Source organism: Rhincodon typus, chromosome 18, assembly GCF_021869965.1.
Source record: "Rhincodon typus isolate 14 chromosome 18, sRhiTyp1.1, whole genome shotgun sequence".
Taxonomy (NCBI): domain Eukaryota; kingdom Metazoa; phylum Chordata; class Chondrichthyes; order Orectolobiformes; family Rhincodontidae; genus Rhincodon; species Rhincodon typus.
The window spans coordinates 22,110,340-22,136,848 of record NC_063349.1 but is presented as its reverse complement, the minus strand read 5'-3'; the positions used below and the strand labels follow the sequence as shown (position 1 = coordinate 22,136,848).

At 39.1% G+C, this 26,509-nt stretch overlaps 1 protein-coding gene across 1 annotated transcript; it reads right to left on the bottom strand.

The window, feature by feature from the left end:
- Positions 1-26,198, bottom strand: LOC109913934 (protein kinase C and casein kinase substrate in neurons protein 2-like). The gene is made up of 6 exons (XM_048607866.1): positions 26,089-26,198; positions 15,576-15,732; positions 14,051-14,286; positions 13,014-13,169; positions 3,364-3,536; positions 1-127 (listed from the first exon to the last, which is right to left on the bottom strand). The coding sequence occupies exons 1-6, from the start codon at positions 26,140-26,142 to the stop codon at positions 1-3; spliced, it is 903 nt and encodes a 300-aa protein (XP_048463823.1). The 5' UTR covers positions 26,143-26,198.
- Between the last annotated feature and the right edge of the window lie 311 nt (positions 26,199-26,509).

Sequence of the window (26,509 nt, the reverse complement as noted above, 5' to 3'; positions counted from 1 at the left end):
TCATACCTCAAATTGTGGCCAGTTCATGGGCATTCCTGGACCATGTGCACATCTGAACCATTTAAGATCTTCCTTGGCATCTGCTGACTTAACAGACCGTTCCAGCTCTTCATATATAGTGCTATAACTTTGAAAATGAAAGAAAAAGCTTAAATGTGTATGAAGAATGGATACCCATTGAGTTTGCACAATTATTAAAAATAAAATAGTGTTATTTTAGCCATACGCATCCAAAACTACTGCTATATTTGTGTGAATTTTGACTTCCCATCCATGGGCATCCCCTATCCCCATCCTACATACACACAGTACGGTTTTAAGAGGACATAAATCAAAATGTATTTGTGAAAACTACTTTTGTAACAGAATACTGAAGAATTAGCAAACATTTTTTCGTCAAGTATGTCCAAGAAAGTTTCCTAAGTCAATACGTAGACAGCCCTACTCGAAAAGGTGCAACACTGGACCTCCTCTTAGGAATCGAGGTCGGGCAAGTGACTAAAGTGTCAGATAGAGAGCACTTTGGGTCCAGTGACCATAACTCTCTTAGTTTTAACATAGTTATGGAAAAAGATAGGACAGGTTCTCAGGTTTTAAGGTGTTGAACTGGAGCAGGGCAAATGCTGGGGCCATTAGGCAGGATCTAGCAGAGGTCGATTGGGTGAATCTGTTTAAGGGAAAAGGAACGACTGGCCAATGGAAGGCCTTTAAAAGTGTGATATCAAGAATGGTGCATATACGCAATCATACAATAATACAGCATGGAAACTGGCCCTTCAGCCCAAACTGGTCCATGCTGACCATGGTGCCCCTCAGCTAGTTCCAACTACCTGTATTTGGTCCATTTCACACTAAACTCTTCCCAGCTATGTACTTATCCAAATGTTTTTTAAATGTTGCTATTGTACCTGCCTCAACCACTTTCCGTGGCAGCCCACTCCATATACACACGATTCTCTGCGTGAAGAAGTTGCCCGTCAGGTCCTTCTTAAATCTTTCCCCTTTCACTTTAAACCTATGCCCTCTAGTTTTCAATTCCCTATCCCTGGGAAAGAAAGACTATATGCATTCATCCTATCCATGCCTCTCATGATTTAATACATCTCAATAAGGTCACCCCTCATTATCCTACGTTCCAAGGAATAATAAAGTCTATCCTGCTAACCTCTCCCTGTAACTCAGTCCTATTACTCCTGGCAACATCCTCGTAAATCTTCTTTGCACACACTTTCCAGTTCAACTTGGTCTTTCCTATAACAGGGTGACCAAAACTATATACAGGACTCCAAATATGGCCTCACCAATGACGCATACAAATGTAACATAACGTCCCAACTCCTATACTCAATGCCTCGACCAATGAAGGCCAGAATGCTAAATGTCTTCTTCACCACCCTGTCCACCTATGATACTTTCAACGAGATGTGGAAATGTGGAGATTTAGATGTGTAAGCTTTAGAGAGGGTGCAGAGGAAATTTACCAGGATGTTGCCTGGACTGGAGGGCAGGTCTTATGAGGAAAGGTTGAGGGGGCTAGGGCTTTTTTCATTGGAGCAAAGACGGATGAGAGGTGATTTGATAGAGGTGTACAAGATGATGAGAGGCACAGAAAGAGTGGATAGTCACAGACTTTTTCCCAGGGCGGAAATGACGATTATGAGGGGGCATAATTTTAAGATGATTGGAGGAAGGTATAGGGGAGATGTCAGAGGTAGGTTCTTTGCACAGAGAGTGGTGGGCATGTGGAATGCTCTGCTGGCAGTGGTAGTGGAGTCAGATACTTTAGAGATTTTTAAGCGACTCTTGGATAGGCAGATGGAGGACAGTAAAATGTAGGGTATGCAGGGTAGATTGATCTTAGTAGGATAATAGGTCGGCCCAACATCGTGGGCCGAAGGACTTGTACTGCGCTGTTCTATGTTCTATGAACTATGTACTTGTATTCCCAGGTCTCTCTGTTCCACAACATTCCTACCTTGGTTTGACTTTTCAAGTGCAACATCTCACACTTATTATATTGAATTGCATTTGCCAATTCTCAGCCCATTTCCTTATCTGATCAAGATCCCTTTGTAATTTTTAATAACATTCCTCACTATCAACAATACCTCCTAATTTTGTATTACCCGCAAACTTACTAATCATGCCTTGTACATTCACCTCCAGATCATTTATGTAAATAACAAATAACAAATATGGAATGGGCTGCCAGAGAAAGTGGTTGAGGCAGGTAAACTAGCAACATTTAAAAAACATTTGGATAGGTGGCTCAATGGGTAGTACTGCTGCCTCACAGCGCCAGGAACCCGGGTTCAATTACACCCTCAGGTGACTGTCTGTGCATGTTCTCCCCGTGTCTGCGTGGGTTTTCTGCATGGGTTTCCTCACACAGTCCAAAGATGTGCAAGCTAGGTGGATTGGCCAGGCTAAATTGACCATAGTGTTCAGGGCACGTGTAGATTAGGTGGTCTGAGGGTCGGTGTGGACTTGTTGGGCCAAAGGTCCTGATTCCACACTGTAGGGATTCTATGGGAAGGGAAGGGTTAAGAGAGATACGGACCAAATGCGGGCAATTGGAATTAGCTGAGTGGGTACCATGGTCAGCATGGGCCAGTTTGGGCCGAAGGACCTGTTTCCATGCTGTATTTCTCTATGACTCTAACGCAAGCTGTGGTCAATTTCAAAACACGCTTACAGACAAGACTAATGTAGCAAGAAAGTAAATCCTTTCAGATGTTAGGAACCAGACTAAGAAGTAGGACCACAAATATAATAATCTCAGGAGTACTAGTACAGTCACATACTGGACAGTGCAGAAACAATTAGTCTAGAGAGACAAATATAAGTATACTTTTAGTAGTCCATTATTTTGGCTGACACCCCAGTTCAATTGTGAGTTACCACTGCACTGTCAAAGATGCTACCTCTTGGATAACGTATCCAAGTACTTATCTGTACACTCAAGGTGGAAATGAAAGGACTAGGCACTATCTGAAGACAAATAGGACAAGTAATAATTGGGTTACTTAGCAACCCAACTATCAAAGTTACAAAAAAATTGTTTTGTTTGTCACTTATCGAATTGTTTGTTGGATCTGGTAATAAAGAAGATTTCCTTATACTGCTGTGATTATTCTTAAAAAGAGAACTTCATTGGCTCCACAGTGTTCTGGGACATCTTGAGGTTGTGGAAGGCACTAAATATATGAATGAAAATGTTTCTTCTGTATGTTTTAGCAGTCATTTAAAATGCCTAACACAAGTTTAATCTGGAGTTACTATAAATAGTATAACTATGTAGTGGTTAAATTCCACACACTTCACATATTACTTATTATACAATATTACATTACTGTACTTTACCTGGTCGTAGAAAGGTCAAGATGTTGCTTCACCTCCAAAAGAACCTCTTGAAAAAAATCTAGTCGTTTGTTTTCAAACTGCTGACACTGTTCAAAAACTTGTTCCATGTTTTCAATATATTGTGGTGTGGACTTGTTCAATTCATCTAGATTTTTCTCATACTTTTCCTTTGTCTAGAATGCAAAACAACCTTTTTTTGTGAAATCCACAGTAGCAAATGCATCATACTTCAATTAGTATGATCCATGAAGTACAAGAGCAGGACTAAATGTAACGGCTAGCCTGCAATATTCTAATATGCAATCTCTATTTCAACTGTAAGAAACATAACACTGTCTTAAAACTGTGTTTGTGTACAGCATTTAACAGCATGACAAAAAATAATAGATGATGATCTTCATTATTACCTAAATAGAACCATGCAATCTTGCGTACGGAAACAAAACATCATGTTTCCAAAAATCTGAAATAAAAACAAGTTCTGGAGAAATTCAGCAAGTCTGTTGAGATAGAAATGGAGTTCAGTTCAAGACTGACAACTTTTCTTTGGAACTGATCCTATAGCTCTCTTTCAGAGGCATTCTTGCCAGTGTTATTACAGGCAGGTATAATTGTAACAGCGTTGATTCATACGGCCAAAATTAGATTTATTAGCTATCTGATGCAAGTCACGGTAAGTGTGCTGAAACACTTTTATTATTAGATATTAAAAAAGACCTCAATTCAATCAGAATTTTTGGCTCTTTCAACAAAAAGGTGGGTGTGAGTGTTATGTAGACTAAGCAGAGGTTTTCTTGGGCTTTGCCTGACTTGTGACTTCATGGAATTACTCACTAAGTTCAAGAACTCCTAGAATCAAGGCTGCCTGAATATATATTACTGTGTCCCAACCTAAGATGAGACTCTTCTGCTTCACAGGGGACAATTCCACAGATAGCGATGGAGAGATCTGGGTCAGGTTGATGCTTGACTCGTTTGTGGAACAGTTCATCTAATTTGGTCACCTGCATTATTATGCTATTAAGGAGGACTCTGCAGAATCAACTGGGCTGGAGCTGTCCGTAGCTAATGCTTATCTAACATCTGGGTCACATTAAGTGACTGATAGTTTCATTACAATAGTGTCTTACAGTGATTTTTATTAATGGAATGGCTTGCAGAATCCCTCAAAGTCAGCTATACATTATGAATCTGCAGTCGGAGTTGTACAGCAGAGAAACAGACCCTTCGGTCTAACTCATCCATGCCAACCTGATAGCCTAAAAATTAAACTATAGACCTATTAGTGATGACCGTTTTCCTTCTCTAAAGGAAAATAATAAATGAGGTGGGCTCAGAAAACAACTTTTCTTACTGCTAGCCAATAAATTATCAAAATTATTGAAATCAATTTCATACCATATGAATTAATGCCTGTGTAAAAAATATGTTCAAATTGCAGCAAGAGAATGCTAATGTCTTCTTGCACTCTTATGCGCACTATTTTACAAAGGACCCATTGCCCAAATATCAATTAATTGTATGACTGAGCTTCCTGACACAATGTTGATCCTGATTCAACACTGATCACAAACTATTTAAACAATTTGGATGTGAAGACCAATTGTAATATTTCCAAATTTGCTATTGACAAATCCTGGTGGGAACACAGGAGTAAGTGTGGTCAAAAACAAGAGTGTGAAAATCAGTGCTTGAAAACAATAAAGGTCTAAAAGTATTTTGTGATGAGGAACAATGAAATTATAACACTTTCATGATCTAAAATGAATAGAAATGCTTGCAGACCATTTCAAATAGATCAAATTATTAGACTTCAAGTAGGTAGCAACATTAATTTAACCTTGGTGTTTGTTCTACTACTGTCAAGATTGTGGACCAGTGTATCTGCATCAAATCACCAAAGTGAATACTGCATTTCAAATGATCAAATGCAAAGTGGTAATACTGTAGGTTAGTTAGATTCAGTCACTTGGTGGAACAGAATTTGAGCATCACTGAAAGAGAGATATGCTGTTGAATCTTTTCACCTTGTAACCTCAGGATAGATGCAAGACTGCCACATTTCAAAGGGAACCATCATTTATACTGAATGTGAAACGTGGTGTTGATTGGTTAGCAGATAGACTCAGTTTGGTTGAGGCATGGATTTCACCAGGAAACATTGTTTAAATGAATAGGCACAATGCCTGACCAGATTTGTTTTGTCTACACAGAACAATGCCCTGCAGGTGAATACATGTAGCTTCTAGCAAGGCTAGGTAAGTCATATTGAAAGCCAGGCTGCTCATCTTAAATCGGTTGTGAATGGTCTAATCTTGAAACACATGGGATTGCATAGCACGTGTTGACCCCCAATTACAATAAGATCTAATGTTCAGAGATTTACAGGATGGTTGAGTACGGCCATCACTTTGATTGTTATGAACAGCTAACGGGAGACGACGACAAGATGGAAAGCTTTGATACCATGTGCAGTACTATGAAGTATGTAATTAAAGTTTGTGTATTATAAGTTGTTGTAGAATTCTCTTCCTTAGAAAACAGAGGTGACTGACTCACTGATTATTTTTCCCCCAAGGATGAATTAGAGAAGATTTTTGATAGATAAAGGAGTCTAGGATTATGTTGTGTCAAATAAGAAGGTGAATTTGAAACCACAACCAAATCAGCCACAATCTGATCAAATGGTGGAGCAAGCTTCAGGGGTTAAGTTGCTTACTCCGCTCCTATATCAAGATATAATAATACATCATACAAATACTTAGTAAAAATATTATTTTATATACTCTTAAGACTTAATCTCTCTCTCCATTTTCCCTGCTTAGGGAAGATCCTCCACAACATTCTGATTAGACACTCTTCTCTCATTTGTGATGAAGTTGTGTAAAGTAATCGTGAACTGAAAGGCAGGAAGCTAGAATTTGTTTGTAAAAAATTATGTGGGAAAAGAGTGTGTGGTTCCTTTAAGAGATAAAGTGCTTTTCTAAGCTTAGAGATTTATACAGGGGGAGAAAATGTCTCTGTATGTAGCTGAAGATGTACAGCCAGTTGTAAAATTGAAACGCGTAGCTAGTGAAGGAAATCTTAACCCATTATGGATTACTCTGGGAAATTCAGTCAGACCAAGGGTCCTATTTTACTGCCATACTATTTAGAGGTGGTCATGGATAGTTTAGGCATCCAACACTTTAAATCAAGTGCATACCATCCTGAATCCCAGGGAGCACTGGAAAGATGGCATCAGACCCTAAAGAACATGCTGAGGGCTTATTGCCAGGATTACCCAAATGATTGGGTTAAAGGTAATCCCATTTATATTGTTTGCCTTTAGAGATGCCCCAAATGAATTGACTCAGTTTACACCATTTGAGTTGCTATTCAGACATGAAGTAAGACGGCCTTTAAAATTAATTAAAGGAAAGTTGGTAGGTCTGAATTCACAGTTGGATTAAGTATCTGAGGCGAGAGAAAGATGAAACAGAGTAGGTGAATTAGTGAGACAACAACTGACGGTGGCACAGCATCTAATGAAGCAAGAAGCAGATAAGAAATCTAAAATTTGTACGTTTGCCCATGGGGATAAAGTATTGGTGCTGTTACCAGTGGTAGGAGATCCCTTCAAAGCAAGGTTTAGTAGTCCTTATCAGATCGAGAAGAAGTTGAGTCGGGTGAATTATCTGGTAAAGATACCAAATAGGCAAAAACTTTATAGGATATATGATGTGAATATGCTGAGACGGACAGGGAACAGGAGAAACAGGTATTAGTTACTGCCCCTCAGAGTGAGGAATCAAATCCAGGTGAGTTGTGGGATTGACTAATTGTGCCGTCTATATTGATGACTTAGTGATCTTTAGCCATTCATGGAAAGATCACATGGTGCAATTTTTGGGACTGAGCAGATTCCACCGGAACTTTGTAGCAGACTTTAGTAGCCTGGTGGCACTGCTGATGGATTTGCTGAAAAAGAACACAAAATTTTGGTGAACAGAATAATGCTCGGAGGTATTTGAGAATTGAAAAGCTGTGTTAACCACCACACCAGTTTTAGCACCAGAAATTTCTTCAAAACCTTTAAGGTCGCTGTTGACACCAGCGATGTAGGGCTTGGAACTATATTGATGCAGAAGGATGATAGCGGAATTGAAAGGCCAACTGGTTATTTTTCAAAGAAACTCAATATCCATCTGAGAAAATACTTTACATTGAAAAAGAGTTGTTGAGTTCGGTACTGGCCTTACAACATTTTCATGTTTATGTTACAAACAATGTTTCGGAGACAGCTGTGTATACAGACCACAACCCTCTCACCTCTTTGGAAAGATTTAAGGACAAGAATACAAGACTATTTCATTGGAGTCTTATGTTACAGGCTTTTAATTTACAGATTGTACATGTTGCGGGTTGTAAAAATGTTATTGCAGATGCATTATCGCGGGTTTAAAATAAAATCTGTAGATAAGATATAACCAATACAGTCCAATGTTATATATGTATGCAGAATTAGTATGAAACATATAACTTTAGATTACTGACCTATGTATCTCATGCTAATGGTGTTTAGATTAAAAAAAAAGCCATCTTTTCATAATGATGGTTCAATTTTTCTTGGCGGGAGGTCTTATGAAGTTGTGTAGAGTAACCGTGAATTGGAAGGCAGGAAGCTAGAATTTTTGTAAAAAGATGATAAGGGAATGTGTGGCCCTTTTTTAGAGGTAAAGTGCTTTTCTATGCTTAGATATTTATACAGGGGAAAAAATGTGTCTGTATGTAGCTGAAGATTTACAGCCAGTTCTAAAATTGAAACATGTATCAATTAGCTGTGTGACTGGAAACTTTAGGCTTGTTTTGATATTTTGGCAATTGGCTGGAATCAGCCAATTAATTTAAACCAAGCACCTAGTGATTGAAAGCCAAATGAATTTAAATCTGAAGATTTTGATAACCTCAGACCAATGCTATTGTTAAGAAAATTGATAGGTCATCCAAAGTATATAAAGAGAAGGTTTTTCAAAATCGGTGTGAGAGCGAAACACCATCTGAGAAATAAGCATCTAGCTCTCACAAGGAATCGCTAAGCTCTCTAAGAAAGTACCATCTATCCATAAAAGATACCACAGCACTTCTAGCACTTGAGTCCTCATTGAAGAATTCACAGAGAAACATCCCTGACAGCAGGATCAGCAGAAAAAAGGCATTTATGACTGGAGACAGAATGGAGAAGGCACAGCATTCCAGAAGACACATTCTGTGTGGACTTTGAGAGACTAAGTTTTATTTTTTTTTGTTCTTATTACTTGGATTATACAAGTGGGACTTGTGTTTATTGGAACTGCACACCAGCAGAATTTTGTTCAGTTATGGAATAGTTAGGAGTTGGGGGGAATTGATTGGTTTGTTAGTAGTTCTGTAATTTGCTCACTGTTAGGGTTAAATAAATAAACTGTCACTTGTTGTTTGTAAAGTGAATATCTGGGATTTTCTTTCATTTAACCTCCTCTTCTCCGTAACACATTACAAACTATACTTTTCTCCTTCCTTTCTTCATTCAGGGAACATGGGCACTGCTGGACAGGCCAGCATTTATTATGATTTATTAAGTGCCATTATGAATATGGCTACAGTCCATTTGGTGTAGGCACATCAAGAAAGCCAACAGGGAAGGAGTTCCAGGATTTTGATCTAGGGACGGTATACCTCCAACTCAGCTTGTCTAGTGGCTTGGAGATGAAATTACAGGTGGTGGTGTCCCAACTACCTGCTTCCTTGTCTTTCTAGAAGGTAGTGGTTGTGGGTTTGAAGGTGTAGTTGAATGAGATGGTATAAACTGCTGCCGTGTCTTGGTGATAGAGGAAATGAATGACTGTGGTGCCAATCAAGTGTGCTTTGTTCTGGATGGCTGTTCAACTTCTTGAGTGGTGTTGGAACTGCATGTATCCATGAAAGTGGGAAGAATTACATCACATTCCTCACTTCTGATATGTAGCTGACATGGCCGACCTTCAACAACCACATCCATCTTCCTTTGTACTAAGTATGGCTCCAACAGCTCCCCCTCACCAATTCCCTTTGATTCTAGTTTTGCTACGGCTCCTTTATGCCACGTTCAGTCACATGTGGTCTTGATGTCAAGGGCAGTCAATCTCAACCCAGTTTTGAAATTCAGCTTTTTAATCCATGTTTGAACCAAGGTTCTAATAATAGTAGCAGCCAAGTGGCCCTGGTGAAATCAAACTGAGCAATCAGTAAGCAGGTTATTGCTAAACAAGTGCTACATGACAACACTTAACAGCTCTTTCCATCACTTTACTGACAATCAAGAGTAGACTCATAAGCAATAATTCACTGGGTTGGATTTGTCCTACTGTGTGTGTATAGGACACGCCCGGGTAATTATCCACATTGTTGGGTGGATGACAATTTGGCTGGAGGTGTGGAAGTATAGTAACCCAAGTTTTCAGTGCTATTGCCAGACTGTTGTCAGGGCCATAGCATTTGTAGTATCCAGTGCCTTCAGCTGTTTCTTGATATCGTGGAGTGAATCAAATTGGCTGAAAACCAGAAGTCCTGGAGAAACTCAGCAGATCTAATCTGTGGAGAGCGGAAAACAGAGTTATAGTTTTGAGTCTGATATGATTCTTTTGAAAATGGGCACTTGTCATGCTGGGGCCCTACTCAGCACTTATGGCTAAAGATTGTTGTAAATGCTTCAGCCTTATAGTTTGCACTTGGCTACCCCATCATTGACAATAAAGATATTTGTGGAGCCTCCTCCTCCTCCTCCAGTGAGTTGTTCAATTAACAATCATCATTCACAACTGGGCAGAGCTTAGAGCTCCTCCACTGGAATTGCTCATCCCTGTCTATCACTTGCTACTTATACTGTTGGGCATACAAGTAGTCTTGTCTTGTAGCTTCATCAGGTTGGCAACTCAATTTTAGGGACACCTGGTCCTACTCCTGGTTCAATGGTAAAGGTAGAGAGGGGATATGCTGAGCTATGAAGTTGCAAACTGTGGTGATGACCTCCTGCTGATGGCCCACAGTACCTCAGGCATGCCCACTCTTAAGTTGGCATCTGTTTGAAATCTATCAAATTTAGCACAGTTGTAGTACTATAACATGTAATGGACAATATTCTCAAAGTGAAGATGGGACTTCATCTCTAAAGGCTATGCAATGGATAGACAAATCTTTGGCAGGCAGATTGGAGGGATGAGGTCAAGTTTTGGTTCCCTCACTATGTGCCACAGGCTCAGACTAGCAACTGTGCTCTTCAGGCATCAACGAGTAGTTAGTAGTGCATCTGAGCCACTCTTGGTGATATTCACTGAAGTCCCTCACACAGAATACATTTATTGTCTTTGCTACCCTCAGTGTGTTCTTTCCAAGTGGTGCTGAACATGAAGAAGTAGCTAAGGTGTGGGTGTAATGTGGTATTCAGCATAAAGTTTCCTTGACTGGGTTTCACTCGAGGCCAACAGACTTCAAGAGGTCCAGGGTCAATGTTGTGGACTCAAAGTAAATCACTCCTGCCTGTATACCATTGTGCCATTGCCACCTCTGCTGGGTCTATCCAGCTTATGGAATTGGATATATCCAGGGATGGTGTTACACGCACCATTGTCTGTAAGGTCTGATTCTAAGAGCATGATTATGTCAGGCTGACTAACCTGTGGGGCAGCGTTCCCAATTTTGGCATAAAAGCCCACAACTGGTAAGTAGAACTTGCAAGGTTGACTGGGCTGAGTTTCCCATCATCTAGATCGAAGTAAAATGTCCACTTGGTTTCATACCTTTCAGAAATTTTTACTGATTTTGTAACAACTTATTAGGCTATTTCCAATCAAGGGTCAACCACATTTCAATTCAATTAAAAAAAACTTGGAATTAAAAGTCTGATGATGACCATCAAACTATTGTCAACTTTTGTAAAAACCCATTTGGTTCATTACTATGGGTCTGGAATCACATACAAACTAGGCCAGGTAGAAACAGTAGATCTAAGAACCAAATGATGTAACATATTTGTGTAAGTATGGTGGACTGTTACTTTAAGAGTCCGATCATGATGTAACAATGATGTAATTGGTCATTTTGTAGGGATAAACAGAGTTTCTCTAACTTTGCTTTGACCTTTGGTTGTATAAAGTACTGGTCTAGAGTTGCAACATTGGCTCAGTGGTTAGCTCTGTTGCCTTGCAGAGCCAGGGACCTGGGTTCGATTCTAGACTCAGGCAACTGTCTGTGTGGGTTTGCACCAGATGCTCTGGTTTCCTCACACAGTCCAAAGATGTGAAAGATAGGTGGATTGGCCTTGCTAAATTGTCCGTAGTGACTAGGGATGTGCATATCAGAAGCAGTTGAGTCACATTATGCTACAATCCTCAAGAACTGTTGTATCACTTTTAACGTTCAGTTATGTGGTCAGTATGAAGATTTGTCTTTGCATGTTACCAATGGAAATTTTGCAGCTTTGTTGAAAAGAAAGTGATTGGAGAAAATCAAACTCAACTAGGCTGAAGTAAAGCACTTGTCAGATTCTGAGATTGATCTATCACTATTTCTAAAGCAGCAGGTCATTGTTTTCGATGAGGATCTGGGAAGCATGGAAAAGATACCTGTCAAACTGAAAATCAAGGATGAGAATCAAGCAAAATCTTGCAAGGATAGATGACTGCCTTATGCAATCAGACCAAAGGTTGAGGCAAGGTTAGACAGCCTGTTTATCTCTCCAAATGACCACTGACATCATTATAGTACATGATTGGTCTCAAAGTGACAGTCTATCATATTTCTACAAACACACAACTAATTTTTTTAAAAACAATTGTCAATATTTTCGTTCCAGATTTTGTTTGTACTGAATTCAAAATCTGCTGTATGGAGATTCTAAGCATTCAGAGCAATACCTGGGTCTGCAATGAAAATGCCATTATGCTTCCACCACCTTCTCAAACCTCTTGTGCCCCAATCACTCCAAAGACCTTCTTGTAAATCCCAGATCTATCCTATCACTCAGCAATACTTCATCTCAAACCCTTACCTCACTGAATGTCTGAACCCTGGGTTCCAGTGCTCCACCTGTCCATGACACAGGTTTGAGTACTGCTGGTCCAACCTGCACAGCTCCGCTATTCTCCATAAATTCACAAAGAACAACCTGGGCTATGCAGTCCCAATTGTATTCCCTTACCTGCCGAATGCTGCAAAGAAGAATCGGGCTCAAGTGCTCGCCATTATTGGCCAAGACCCCTGGTGGGATGACGAGCAATTCCCGAGATTGCTACCTACTTCATTACTGGCAAGGATTTTCCAGACTGTGAGAGTTTCTCCTTCCATAGCCAAAGGGAATGGAAGTCAGAAAAAAAATTAAAAGCGTAGAATTTCATTATCCAAAAGTTGCAGTTCTGCCAAAATGGTAGAAGTTTTCAATCCCTGGTGACTCAATCCTGAAAGATTATTGTTGCTGCTTTGCCGTCAGAGTAAATTGTCACTTGAGTACATCTTAAATTTCAAAATATATATTATCCTGCAATATCGTATACCCATCCATGACATAGCAGCATAATCTAGGAAACTGAAGAGGTTGCACATTCTATTGTGTTATCCATTTTGTCATCATGGGATTGTTTCAGAACATGTACTACCTTTTGAACATCCTGCTTAGACTTCTCTACTTTATCCTGCACTTTCTTCAGTTGTTCCGGATTTGCATTTGAATCAGCCTTGCAGTTTGATTCTCTGGATATTGCTATTTTCTCTTCTTTACAAGCTACATGATAGGCCTTCTTGGCAGCTTCCACCTCAAAAAAGCAGAACAAAAAGAAGTTGTTTCATTAATAACTAATTAAACATTTTAAAAAAAACAACTTTATGAGGTATGGCTCCTCAATTACCAAATGTAAATAGATGAGCCATAAAAAGATGCATTTGGCAAACATCAGTTCATAAATTGTAGCACTGATCAAATTATGTCTGACAATGAATAAAACTATGGCAACCACTTTTTATATATCATATGTTTTAAGGAATTCTCAAATGGTTTTCTTTTACAAGCTACAATGAGAATTATATTGAAAACACAGCACAGAAATAAGGGTCATCTTCCAATCTATTTACTTCATCTCATCCTATTTTGGTTTGTGAAACATTCCCTTTTAAGGAATTTTTCCCCTCCATTTTAGGGTGCATCCATACGATAAGCTCTAGTATCGGTGCAATGTGGTTTCACTTTGTACAGAAACTGCATTTAAAGCTTAATTTAAGTCAACACCAAATCTGACATTGGAGGAGCACACGAGTCCTGTTGTTCGGTTCTCTTTCAGTCAGTTGTGATCTGGTAAACAGTGGATTCAGTTTTCTTCCCCTAAACTTGTAGAGCACGATTGCATGATAGCTTTCCCTCACCTCTTCTAGCCAAAACTATGAACAGGAAACTTGCTGGGTAGTTCTCTTTCTTAAATTTTAATCTAACTTAAAAACAGTGTCACCTGGAGGTAAATCAAATGATTCTTACTCTGTAACCAGACTGGAGCAGAACAATCTTTGGATTTCTCTCCTTTTTGGCCTTCGCTTAGAATCTAGAAACTCACTTTGAATGGGTTGCTCAGAACGTAACTCTAAAGATTTATATAATGCTAACATTTACCAGCCTAATTTTGACACATCATCTGTCATTCCGTACCTCCTTCAATTTTTTGGCCCAAGGTTTCTGTGCTTTACGGAATCCATCCTCTGCCTCCTTTGTTTCTTTGAAGTTTGCCATCATTTGCTTGTGGTACGCTTCCTTCTGCCAATTCTTGACTTTTTCAAAGTCTTCATTCATCAATGCACACTTGACCTCTAGGTGCAACTCACTGACCTTTTCTGCTTCAGTCATTAATGCCATCCATGCTTTCTCTAAAGTTCCATACTGTGGTCCTGCAAATATCACATGTCAACAGACAAAGGTTCAAGCACTTTTGTGAATTATATTGGTATTTCCTGAAATTCATGTATTCCACACTCAAATTCTATTAAATTTTAGCAAATGCAAAATTATATTTCTATTAAAAATGCAAAAAGACAGAATGATCTTAACAGAAATAACAAGAATGGAATCTGTACAAAAGACAATTCTATTTGGGCCTCTAATTGAGAGGAATCAGCTGATTGGGTCAGTAAGATCAGCTCAGTAGTTATACTTTTTTTTAATCACTTATAACTTGTAAAGTCTTTATTTTGGATTCATATTTTGTAGGTGCAAAAGTGCATAGGTTCACCAAAGGAGGGCCCTGGAGTAATTAATAATGGTTTAATTGAGAGGGATAAGTCATGAAAGGAGAACTCAAGACTGTGTATGCTCCTCCTGGTCTGTGTAGGAAGTCAGGTACAGTTCCAGTCCCAGTCCCAGTACCTGGGACCAGAATGTGTGCTGAACATGTCTCCAACTATAGCTCCTGGAAGCCCATGTTTTGGAGCTGGAACAGCAGCTGGGGACTCTGTGGAGCATGAACGAGGCTGACAGTCAAGATCTTTTCATTAAAGCATAGGGTCTATGTCTTAGCTTGTGAGTTTTCTTTCAGTTTTGCTTTGTTTTGGGCAGGTCTGTTAAACCCTTGGATGAACATTGTTGTATACAACAATGCTTCTGAGAAGAGGAGAGTATACAATATAAATTTAAATTAATTTAGATTAAAGAGTTAGCGATCGTCATAAATCAGAATGTGAGCTTATGTTTCAATAAGAGACCACTTCATTAAAACCAAAATAAAGCACAGTATGATCAAATCCAGGCTTCAGTCTGGGATCTGACTTGTCTAGTAATAACATCAACATCAATCACAGCAACATCTCACCCTCTTTCCATAAGAAACTAGATTTTAAAATCATAAATTGACTTAAAACAATCTGAGAAGCCTTCCAATCTTATGCAGTTGGTGAAATATTCCAATTTCCAATCAGTTAGTGATCAGCATTTTATTCTGGCAAATTTAATCTTGAACTAGAGTAAAGGATTATGGAAAACTGCAAAGTTTCAAATTCCCCAATTACTTGCATTGTTTTGATTGATTCCACATGAATATCACTGAATTTACTAGCATAAGTGAGTTTCAAATAACAAATCTGATCAATAAAATTAATTTAATTGACAAAGCTTTAATTGACAATATAGCCCTCTCAGAAGCTTTAGACATGTGTAATCATAGGGTTTAAAACTCTAACTTTACCTTTCTCTAACAGCTGCTTCCACTTTTTGGCCCATTCTGAGAGTTGTTGTGCATAACCCTTCTCTATCCGAGCACGTTCATGGAGACAAGTCATCAGGTCATTACAGAGTTTATGGCCATCATCGAAGCGCTTTACAGTACGCTTATAATTTCCAACCTATAAATATCAGGGAAAATTGATCAATAGTGTTTGCTACATAGTAAAAAATGCCAGTTAGAAGAAAAATTAAATGAATGTATTAACTTGATGCAGTTAGCAAAGTGTCAGCTTTGGCTCAGTTGTAATACTCTTTTAATCAAAATGGACAGCATGCTCATCATAAACTGTATTAGTGAGTGGGTGCTGTACAGTTGCATACACCATCTGTTGGACGCAATGATAAACCAAGATCACACGCTGATTTGACAGGGGGACATGACAGATCCAATGTTCCCATGTTGAAGTTGTGTAGTAAGGGCATCTTCCTGGTGTTCCACCAATATTTAGCTCTCAAACTCTATCACTAAAATAAAACAGATTATCCTTTTCAAAAAAAGGATATCATTGCTGTTTGTGGAACTTTGCTGCGCTCGAATTAGCTGCTGTTCATTGTAATAGTGCCACAGGATCTCTTTACTCAGAGAGTGGTAGGGGTGTGGAATGCATTGCCAGAGAGAGTAGTGGAGTCGGCCTCATTAGGGGCATTTAAGCTGCTATTAGATAGGCATATGGATGATAGTATAAGGTAGGGGTGGAGGTCAGATAGACCTTAGGTTTAGGGTAAAAGTTCGGCACAACATCGTGGGCTGAAGGGCCTGTACTGTGCTGTACTGTTCTATAGGAGAGGGCAACCAGGTCTTCATTCCATGACTTACCTGAAATCACTGATTGCATTGATAATGTTTCTGAATGTCTACTTTGTTTTAAGGTACATGATTAAAAATAGTTCTGAATCTGGTAAATAATATAATACATGATTACAAAGAAATAAATGGCAGAAATATTATTTCATAAAAACATTGTTTAAAATTCTGGTTTTATTGATAACAAAATATTTACTGATTATAAGGTGAGGAGGGTTAAATTGGCTGCCCTCTTTCTAACACACACACACAGTTTGTGACAACAAATATTTTTATTTCTTTTTAACACCCAGCCTATCAGACTTTAATTAAAACACAGAACTTGTCAAACTAAGGAGCTAATTATAAGATTATCTTGAACAAAATGAAGAGAAAGTTTATTACTAACCTTGAGAAAAATAATGAAAGATGGCATACACAGAGGCAAAATGTTAGTAAGGTAAGAAGGACTCTTTCAGGGAGCTGGTACAGACACAATGCATGGAATGGCCTCCTTCTGTACTGTAAAACTCTGATTCTATACAGACACACAGGATGAATAAATCTAGATAGTTTAAAACTCCTTAGAGTCTGACATCAAGATTTTTAATTGGGAGTTACATCTTAAGGAGTGGTACAGTTTATAGATATCTTTGGAGTTCTCAGCAAATGATTTTTCTTAAAACAGGAGTGAGAGAAAGAGAGTTTTATATTTCCAAGAATCTGGCACTGTTGGCTTCCTCAGCTAGACACTCTTCATCTAAATACGTGCAACTAATCATACAGAATTGAAGCAAAGCAAGAGGCAATGTTAACTTAATTGCCTCATTTCACCATCATTAGATAAAACAGTCACTGCAGTGCAATCATTTCATTTATTCCACATAGGTTTCCAGGACTTGCCTCAATTTGTAGTCAGATGCTAAGTTCAATCGTTTTAAGTCCCTGTTATTTATTTTTTAAGAAGCAAGGAAAGGTTGGAATCTGGAAATTGAGAGTCCACATTTACCATGATAACAAAATGATGTGGTAATGATGGCTAGGTCAGCACTCATTGAACTTCTCTAACTGCCCTTAAGGTGGTGGTAGCAGTGAGCTGCCTTCTTAAAACACTGTAGTCCATGTGATGATGATATATCAACAACAGCTAGCAAGGGAGTTCCAATATTTTGAGCCAGCAACAATGAAGATGATACAGTTCCAAGTGAGGGAGGTGTTTGGAGTGGAGGGAAACTTGCAGGTGGTGTTGCTCCCGTGTTTCTGATGCCCTCGTCCTTATAGGTGGTCGTCGTTGTGAGTTTAGAAGTGCTGTCTGCAAAGCCTTGGTGGTTTTCTGCAGTGCAACTTATAGATGGAACAGTGTGGCCACTGTGTAATTGGTGACAACAGGAGTGGATGCAGCCCCAATCAAGCGATTGCTTTCTCCCGATAGCATCATACCTCTTAAATGCTTTTGCAGCTGCACTGAATCAGGCAAGTTGAAAGCATTCCATTACACGCATGGCTTGAGCCTTGTGACTTGTGGACAGACATCACAAATAGGAGGCAAGTTACTCATCACATAATTCTTTGCCTCTGATCTGAGCTTGTCATCACAGTATTTATATATGATTAGTTTAGTTCCTAGTCAATGGTAACCATTGAGATAGTGGTGGATTCGGCCAAGTTAATGCTCTTGAATGTAAAGGGAAGACGATTAGATTCTTTCTTGTTGAAGATGGTCATTGCCTGTCACTTGAATGACATACATGTTAATTTACACTTACCAGTCACGTCTGGATATTGTCCAGGACTTGCGTGGATAGCCTTAGTATCTGAGGAGTAGCAAATAGTGAACATTGTACAGACATCAGCAGACAACCCTAGTTCCAACCTTACGATGGACGGAAAATCACTGATAAAGCAGTGAAGGATGGTTGGACCATAGACACTACCATGAGGAGCTCATAAAAACCGAAAGAACTGTGGATGCTGTAAATCAGGAACAAAAACGAAGTTGCTGGAAAAGTTCAGCAGGTCTGGCAGCAACTGTGAAGAAAAAATCTGAGTTAACATTTCAGGTCCGGTGACTCTTCCTCAGAGCTGGACGCCTTGGAGCTGAGATATCTGGCCTCTAACAAGACAACTGTCTTCCTACGTGCTACGAATGACCCCAACCAGTAGAGAATTTACCCCGATTCCAATTATTTCCAGTTTTGCCAGGATTCCTTGATGCTGCACTCTTTCAAATGCCTTGATGTCAAGAATAGTCACTCTCACCTCACCTCTGGCATTCAAAGCTTTTATCTATATTTGAACCAAGGTTATAATAAGGTGAGGAGCTGAGTGGCCCTACCGAAACCCAAACTAATATCAGTGAGTGAGTTATTGTTGTAGCAATTACTGCATGGTAGATTTGACAGTGCTATCACTTTACTAACAATAAATAGTAAACTGGAAAGGTAATTGGCTGGGTTGAATTTGTCTGCTTTTTGTGGACAAGACATATTTGGGCAATTTTCCACATTGCCAGACTGATTGCTGTATTGAAACATGCTGGCAGAGGGCATGGCTGAATCCTAGAGCACAAGTCTTCAATACTATTGCCAGAATATTCTCAGGACGTACAGCCTTTACAGAATCCAGTGGTTTTCACCATTTCATTGCAGGCGATATCAAGAAATGAGAAGTGGCTTAAGATGGGCATTTTTGATGTTGGAAACCTCAAGAGGACAAAATGGGCCATCAACACAACACCTCTGATTGAAGACGGATGCAAATGCTTCAGCCTTGTGTTTTATACTGACCTGCTGGGCTCCCCATAATTGAGGATGAGGATACTCATGGAGTCTTCTCTCCTTGCTAGTTGTTTTAATTGTTTGGTACTATTCACACCTCTTTGAGGGAAGACTGCAGAGTTAAGAGCGAAATGGCTTAGCCTGGATTTTTGCAATTACTTCTGCTACTTGCTACAAAATAGTTGTGCATTTCATATGAATCCTATTGATTTGTGTCCAACAATTCCAGTTTTCTGACACATTCTAACGTGATTCCTCAGTTTGACAGAAGGTGTTTTAAATTGACTAATGAGAAAATTATAGTGCTGGACAGAGATGAAGTCCTCAAAAGGACAAGGGCAAAATTCTTCGGTTAAAGCTAAGGTGAAGAAAAGAAAGAGGTGTCATTACACTACTGGGGAAAAAGAAAGAGATGTCATTGCACTGCTGGGTGCATCTATGGGCTAGTGTGTCAATGATGCAAGATATTTTAATCAGCCTGTTGAGAGATGTTATTATAGGGACATGAACCCAGGTTTCCTGGCTTAGCAGTAAGGACACCACCACTGAACTACAAGATCCTTCTCAATGAAGGGAAAGAGGACGGGGAAATTACCTTCAGATGCAAAAACTATACTCGAGTGACAACTGGGAATTATAAACAGCATAAAAGGCCAAGAAAGCAAAGAATGTCTGAATTGTGTTCAAGAGAATTTTCTAGAATGCTTTCACCAGAAGAGGAAAGAGGCATTGCTGCATCTCGCTCTGAGGAACAAAGTGCATCAAGTGGCTGTCAGAAATCACTAAAATAAGAGTGATCATAACAGCTCAAAGTTTAAGTGTTCTGTTGAAAAACACAAGAAGCAATTAAAATAAAAACACTTAATTAAAGGAGGAAAATTTCAGTGGGATGAGAACGAATACTGACCAGGTAAATTTGAATTGAAGTTAGGCAGGCTCAACTCAAGTTGACCATTAGACTTGCCTTTAAAGAGGAAATAGTTCAGGAACAGCTGTGGAACATTTCTGTTAAGGGGGAGAAAGATATTCTCTGACTTTACAGCACAGAATGAGGCCTTTGGCCCATCTTGACCATGCCAGTCAAAAATATCTAACTACGCTAATCCCATTTTCAAGCTATTGGGCCACTGCTCTGGAGGCAACGGTAATGCAAGTGGATATTGAAATATTTCTTAGATGTTATGAGTCATTTTCGACTCAAGCACTCTTTCAGGCAAGAGTTCCAGACTCTCACCACCTGGAGGGTGAAAGAAATTTCTCATCAACTCTCCTCTCGGCCTCTACCACTTACCTTGTATCTATTCAAATTAAATAGTAACTCAAAAGTAAGGCAAAGCAAGACCAGGACTTCCTGAAGAAAGCAAGAGTTAGAAGAGTAAGATTCAGCAGTACAAGCATGAGATGTCATGTTGATAAAATAAGCTAGAATCAACCTGAATACATAAAGTTCAGAAGCAAAGTGAAATAGAAAATAACAGAAACAAAGAGAAAGTATGCAAAGAGACTGATCGCTAATCCAAAAGAGAATCCAAAAGTCTTCATTGGGTATATATATACTAAAAGGGTAGCAAGTTGCAGCATGGAACTGATCAAGTACTTAAAAGGGGACCTATGCATGAAAGCATGGGACTTGACTCAGGTACTGAGTATTTTGCATCTGCCTTTCAAGGAAAATGCTATTAATACCATTGTAAAAGAGGTCGTTGAGACTCAATGATACATGGAAGGAATTAGAAAGGCTGGCTATATTTCAAGCTGATAAGCCAGCAGAACCAGATAAGATGCAACAGAAGATGCTGAGGGAAGAAAAGAAGGATATTCTGGAGATACTGACTATAATCTTCCAAACTTCATTAGATGCAGGGGTGGTGCCAGAGGACTGGATAATTGTAAAATATTACACCCTTGTTCAAAGAAGGGTGTGAGAATAAATCCAGCCATTACACAGGTAAGTCAGAGTGAGAAAGCTTTTAGAAACAATGATCTGAAGCAAAATTAAGTCACTTAGCCAAGTATGGATTAATTAAGGTGTTACCTCACACATTTATTAAAGGTAAATTGTGTTTAACTAATTTGATTGAATTTTTTTGGATAAGTTAACTGCAAAGGCTGATTAATGCATTATAGTTAACGCAATGGACATCGACCTCCAGAAAGCATTCGATAATGTGCCCCATTGTAACCATGCCAGCAAAGTTGAAGTCCAAGAAACAAAAGAGACAGTTTCAGCATGATTACAAAGTTGGATGAATGGCAAGGTACAAAGGTTAACAATAGAGTTGTTTTTCAGACAGATTCTCCAAAGGTCAATACTAGGAGCACTTCTGCTACATAACAGTGTGTAGGGAACAATTTCAAAATTATTTGATGGTGCAAATTTTGGAAGCATAAGGAGTTGTGGAGGAGAACATTGATAAACTTCCAAGTTGACAGGTTGATGGAATTGGTGCACGTGTGGTGGATGAAATTTATTTTTAATGAGAAGTACATGGAGAGATAATATATATATATAGAAAAGGAAAATTCTAAAGGAGGTGCAGGACAGAAGACCTGGAGTGTATGTAAGCAAAAGGTTGAAGGAGGTACCAAGAAGTTGACAAAGAAATTAAAAAGGAATTCAGAATCTTAGGCTTAATAAACAGACGTATAAAGTACGAAAGCAAGGAAATTATAATGAGCCTTCATTAAACAGTCAGCCTCAACTGGATTATTGTGTACGGGGCACTGTCTGTTAAAAAGATATGAAAGGAGAGGGTGCAAAAAAAAATTTGAGAATAGTTTCAGTGATGATGAGGGACTTCAGTTACTTGATTGGAGAAACGAGGGTTGTTTACTTCGGAAAAGAAAGGGTTGACAGGAGATTTATTAGAAGTGATTAAAAATCATGAAGGGTCTAGACTGAGAGTAGATAGAGTGAAACTGTTCCCATTGGTGGAAGAGTCAAGAACCAGAAGATACCCATCAGTTATAGTCATAAGAGCCATACAGCATGGAAACAGACCCTTTGGTCCAACCAGTCCATGCTCAACATAATCCCAAAATAAACTAGTCCTACCTGCCGTTCCTGGCCCATACCCCTCCAAACCTTTCCTATTCATGTATTTATCAAAGTGTCTTTTAAACATTTAACTGCGCTCACATCCACCACTTCCTTAGGAAACAGATAACAAGGTGTGGAGCTGGATGAACACAGCAGGCCAGGCAGCATCAGAGCAGGAAAGCTGACATTTTGGGTCTGGACCCTTCTTCAGAAATTTCCACTTCCTTAGGAAGTTCATTCCACATGCGAACCACCCTCTGTATAAAAAATTTGCCCCTCACATCTTTTTTAAATCTCTCTCCTCTCACCTTAAAAATATGCCCCTTATCTTGAAATCCCCCAACCTTGACTAACTATCAACCCTATCAATACCCCCATTATTTTAGAAACTTCTATAAAGGTTAGCCTTCAACCTCCTACGCTCCAGTGAAAAAAGTCCCAACCTATCCAGCCTTTCTTTGTAATTCGTACTTCCATACCTGCAATATCCTGGTAAATCTCTTCTGAACCCTTTCTAGTTTAATAATATCCTTCCTATATCTGGGCAACCAAAACTGGACACACTTCTCCAGAAGAGGACCTCACCAATGTCCTGTATGATCTCAACATGACTTCCCAACTCCTATAATCAAAAGGATTGGGCAATGAAGACAGGTCTTTTTAACCACCCTGTCAACCTGTAACGTAAACTTCAAAGAATTATGTACCTGTGCCCCCATGTCCCTCTGTTCTACAACACTTCCCAAGGCCCCACCATTAATTGTATAAGTCCTGCCCCTGTTTGCCGTACCAAAATGCAATACCTCGCATTTATCCAGATTGAACTCGATCTGCCATTTTTCAACCCATTGACCCATTTGATCAAGATCCCTTTGTAATCTTAGAAAACCTTCTTCACTCCCTACTATACCACTAATTTTGGGGCATCTGCAAACTTACTAACAATGCCTTCCATATTGTCATCCAAATAATAAGCGACAAATGAAAGAGTACCTGGAACTGAACCTCGTGGAACACCAGTGGTGACAGGCCTCCAGTCCAAAACGCAACTCTCGCCAAACACTCTCTGTCTCCTGCCATTAAGCCAATTATGTATCTAACTGGCAAGCTCACCCAGAATCTCATTGAATGACAAAGAATGAAAGGAGGAACATGTTCACTATCCAACAAGTGGTTAGGATCTGAAATGCCTTGCCCATGTGTACAAAAGGGCTTTCTCTTATGGCACAGTGGTGGTATCCCTACTGCAGGACAAGGAGGCCCAGTTTCAAGTTCCATCTGCTCCAGAGGTGTGTGGTAACATCTCTGAACAGATTAATTAGAAAAATAGGTTAACAAAAAATGTTTTTCAAAAGGGAATTGGAATAAACGCCTGATGCAAAAATTTGAAGTGTTACAAGAAATTAGTGGGAGTAGAGTCTCGTAACAAAAACAGAAGTTGCTGGAAAAGCTCAGCAGGTCTGGCAGTATCTGTGAAGAAAAAGTCAGAGTAGACGTTTCAGGTCCAGTGACCCTTCCTCAGAACAGCAGTGTAGAGTCCAGTGCCAGCTCTAAATGATAGTGACAAGATTTATCTACATTTACAGTAAAAACCCAACATTTTCATTACATACAATTAATCTAAATGAGGAAACTCATGACAAAGAAGTTTTTTTTTTAGTTTTACTGAAGCTAATGGCAAGATTGCTCCAACTTTCAGACAGAATCAGAATTTGGGGCTTCTTCACTACTGGATTTATTTTAAGTTCTAACAAGGGCGAGCAACATACAGTCAGTTCTGCTACAACTGCTATAGAAAATTGTGCTATAGAAATAACAGGGCCTATGGGAAAAGCAGGGTTAGGGAAGATGACCAAAAAAAATCACTCAAAATCGCTTAAAAATCACTCCAAAGCTTAACACAAAGGATAGGGCAGTTTGAATAAATGTTTATTTCATATCTAATAATGAAGTAAATTTAACATCATACCTTAAAAATGTCAAGATGACTTGATGGGGGAGGAGGTTTTGAGGTTGCTGTTGTTAATGCTGGGGTTGAGGGTTACCATCATCATCACCTTCAGGTGCAGTTGTGGTTGCAGGGTTGGGGTGAAAAATAGTTAATCCAGAAGTGGATGGCTGTGATTCATTGTCTTCTGATTGTTTCTTGGGGTTGCTTAAAAAAGACATCCAGTTTTTGCTGCTTTGCTCTTTTTCTTCTTTCAATAAGAAGCTGTTCCATAGGGTGTCAAATAAGATCTTATTCCCTAAACCGCTACCCTGCTGTGTTCTGCATTATAATCGTTGTCCTCTAAGAGCTACAACTGCCTCTCAATTTCCCTCAGGATAGAAGACAAAACAAAGTGGAAAGCTCGTGTGGTGCAGCATCCTGGACTACTTCATCTCCAGCTTCCACTTCCCCCTCAGCAACAAGTTGTTGTAGATCTGCTGTAGACAGGTCTTTACTGTGGGACTCAAGCAGCTCTTCAACAGCCTCATTCCCCACTTCTTCAAACCCAACTTGCTGTGCATGATTAACATAATGTTGTTTGATAGTTGGGCACTCCTCTGATGAATCAAAGCCTTTAAACTCTTGAAAAAAACGTGGGAGAAGCTTCTGCCAAACTGCACACAAGCAGTCCTTGCGTCGCCCAAAGCCTCCACAATAACGTCAATTACATTCTTGATGTTAAAGCTCTTCAAAAATTGAAGAGCACTGTCCTTATCCCGCTCAGTGGCTGCAATCAGCCTCTTAAATGTGTGCCTTAAGTAATAAGCTAATAATAAACAAAATGATCATGTGATGTCGATGCATACTCTTCCCTGCACCAATGGAATCGCGTTATAGTCAACACAAGTTCGTGTTTTAGAAATAGCTTTCCCCTATTCGTCAGTCACGTTATAGCCAATTCGCGTTGCCAGAACACGCTTTATAGCAGAACGGACTGCACACTAATTTCTGTTGTACTGCCAATTTGTTTCAGCATGTGGACCCATTTTTCATATGACTGCACATATACACACAGTAATCTAAAGGCACTGACTTGGACACAACCTGCACAGAAATATTTGGGTTACATGTAGTTAGCTTATGATGCCATACCGATCATTTTGGCAGCTTGATCAGACACCAGGATACCATTTGTCCATATAAATTTTTTTAGAAGTGCACATAAAGTTACAAATCTGCTCAATAAACTTGGATAAAAATGTAAAAGGTTTAAAATTACAGTATCAAAATGTTTGATGGTTACTGAAAAGGAAATAGCCAAAAAGGGCTATGAGGCCGTTTTGGGAATTCAAGAACCTGTAACTGCCAAATGTGGATGATTATTCTCTCCATGCACATCTTATCCTAATCCTGCTTTCAATAAATGAAGAAATGTAACAGCATCTTTTAAATGGTATTGATCAACTGTGTTTTCTGTCCTTCATGCAATAGCAAACCTACGTTAAGCAGTGTTTTAGAACATTTTGGAAATAAAAGCAATCTAATGATCCACAGAGATGGCTCCAGAAAGCAACAAAATAGAAAAGGAGTAGATTTTGATTCAGCCACTATAAATATATAAATCACAAACTTTTCAAGTGTCTTTCTTAATACCAATGTACACAGTTAGCTATCCTTCACAGGACCAAAACTGGCAGTTTTCTCTAAAAGGCATAATCCTCTTGATGTACATATCTTGTTATGAAATATTTATCCAGTTCAAAGCTCATAATACTGCTTTTGCTTGTCCTACCCATTTTTAAAAAAAAATGACAGAACCCAGTACGATAAAGTGTAAAACAAAATTACACAAGTTCAAAGCACAAATTTTGCAAAATACACCAGACTAAACAAATAGAAAAAATGAAAAGATGAAATATGAGGAAGACCATAGTGCAACCATACCTCCCAAAAGCTATCACTGGGTGCTTCAATCACAACTGATTCATCATATGACATGGTTGTGTTTAGAGTGTGTTCCAGCTCTGACAGTTAGAGATCTTCCAAAGCTGAAAAGATTGTGAAAAATAAGTATTAGTGGAAACATCAGAATTTAATACAGTAATTACTTTGCTACAATACTTTCCGAGCATTAGTTTTCTAACAGAGACGTTCATCATTTAAGCAAAGTTGGAGCTACTTAGACCATAAGATATAGGAGCCAAATCAGGCAATTCAGCCCATCGAGTCTGCTCCATTAAAAGTAAACAAAGGTGGCAGCATTCTGCTGTAAATATATTAGTGGGCCTTGACTGTGCTCTGTTATTTACGTGGATATCAAAGACCAACTTATGGCGGTCACGTGCAGCAAAAGGCAGGAAATACA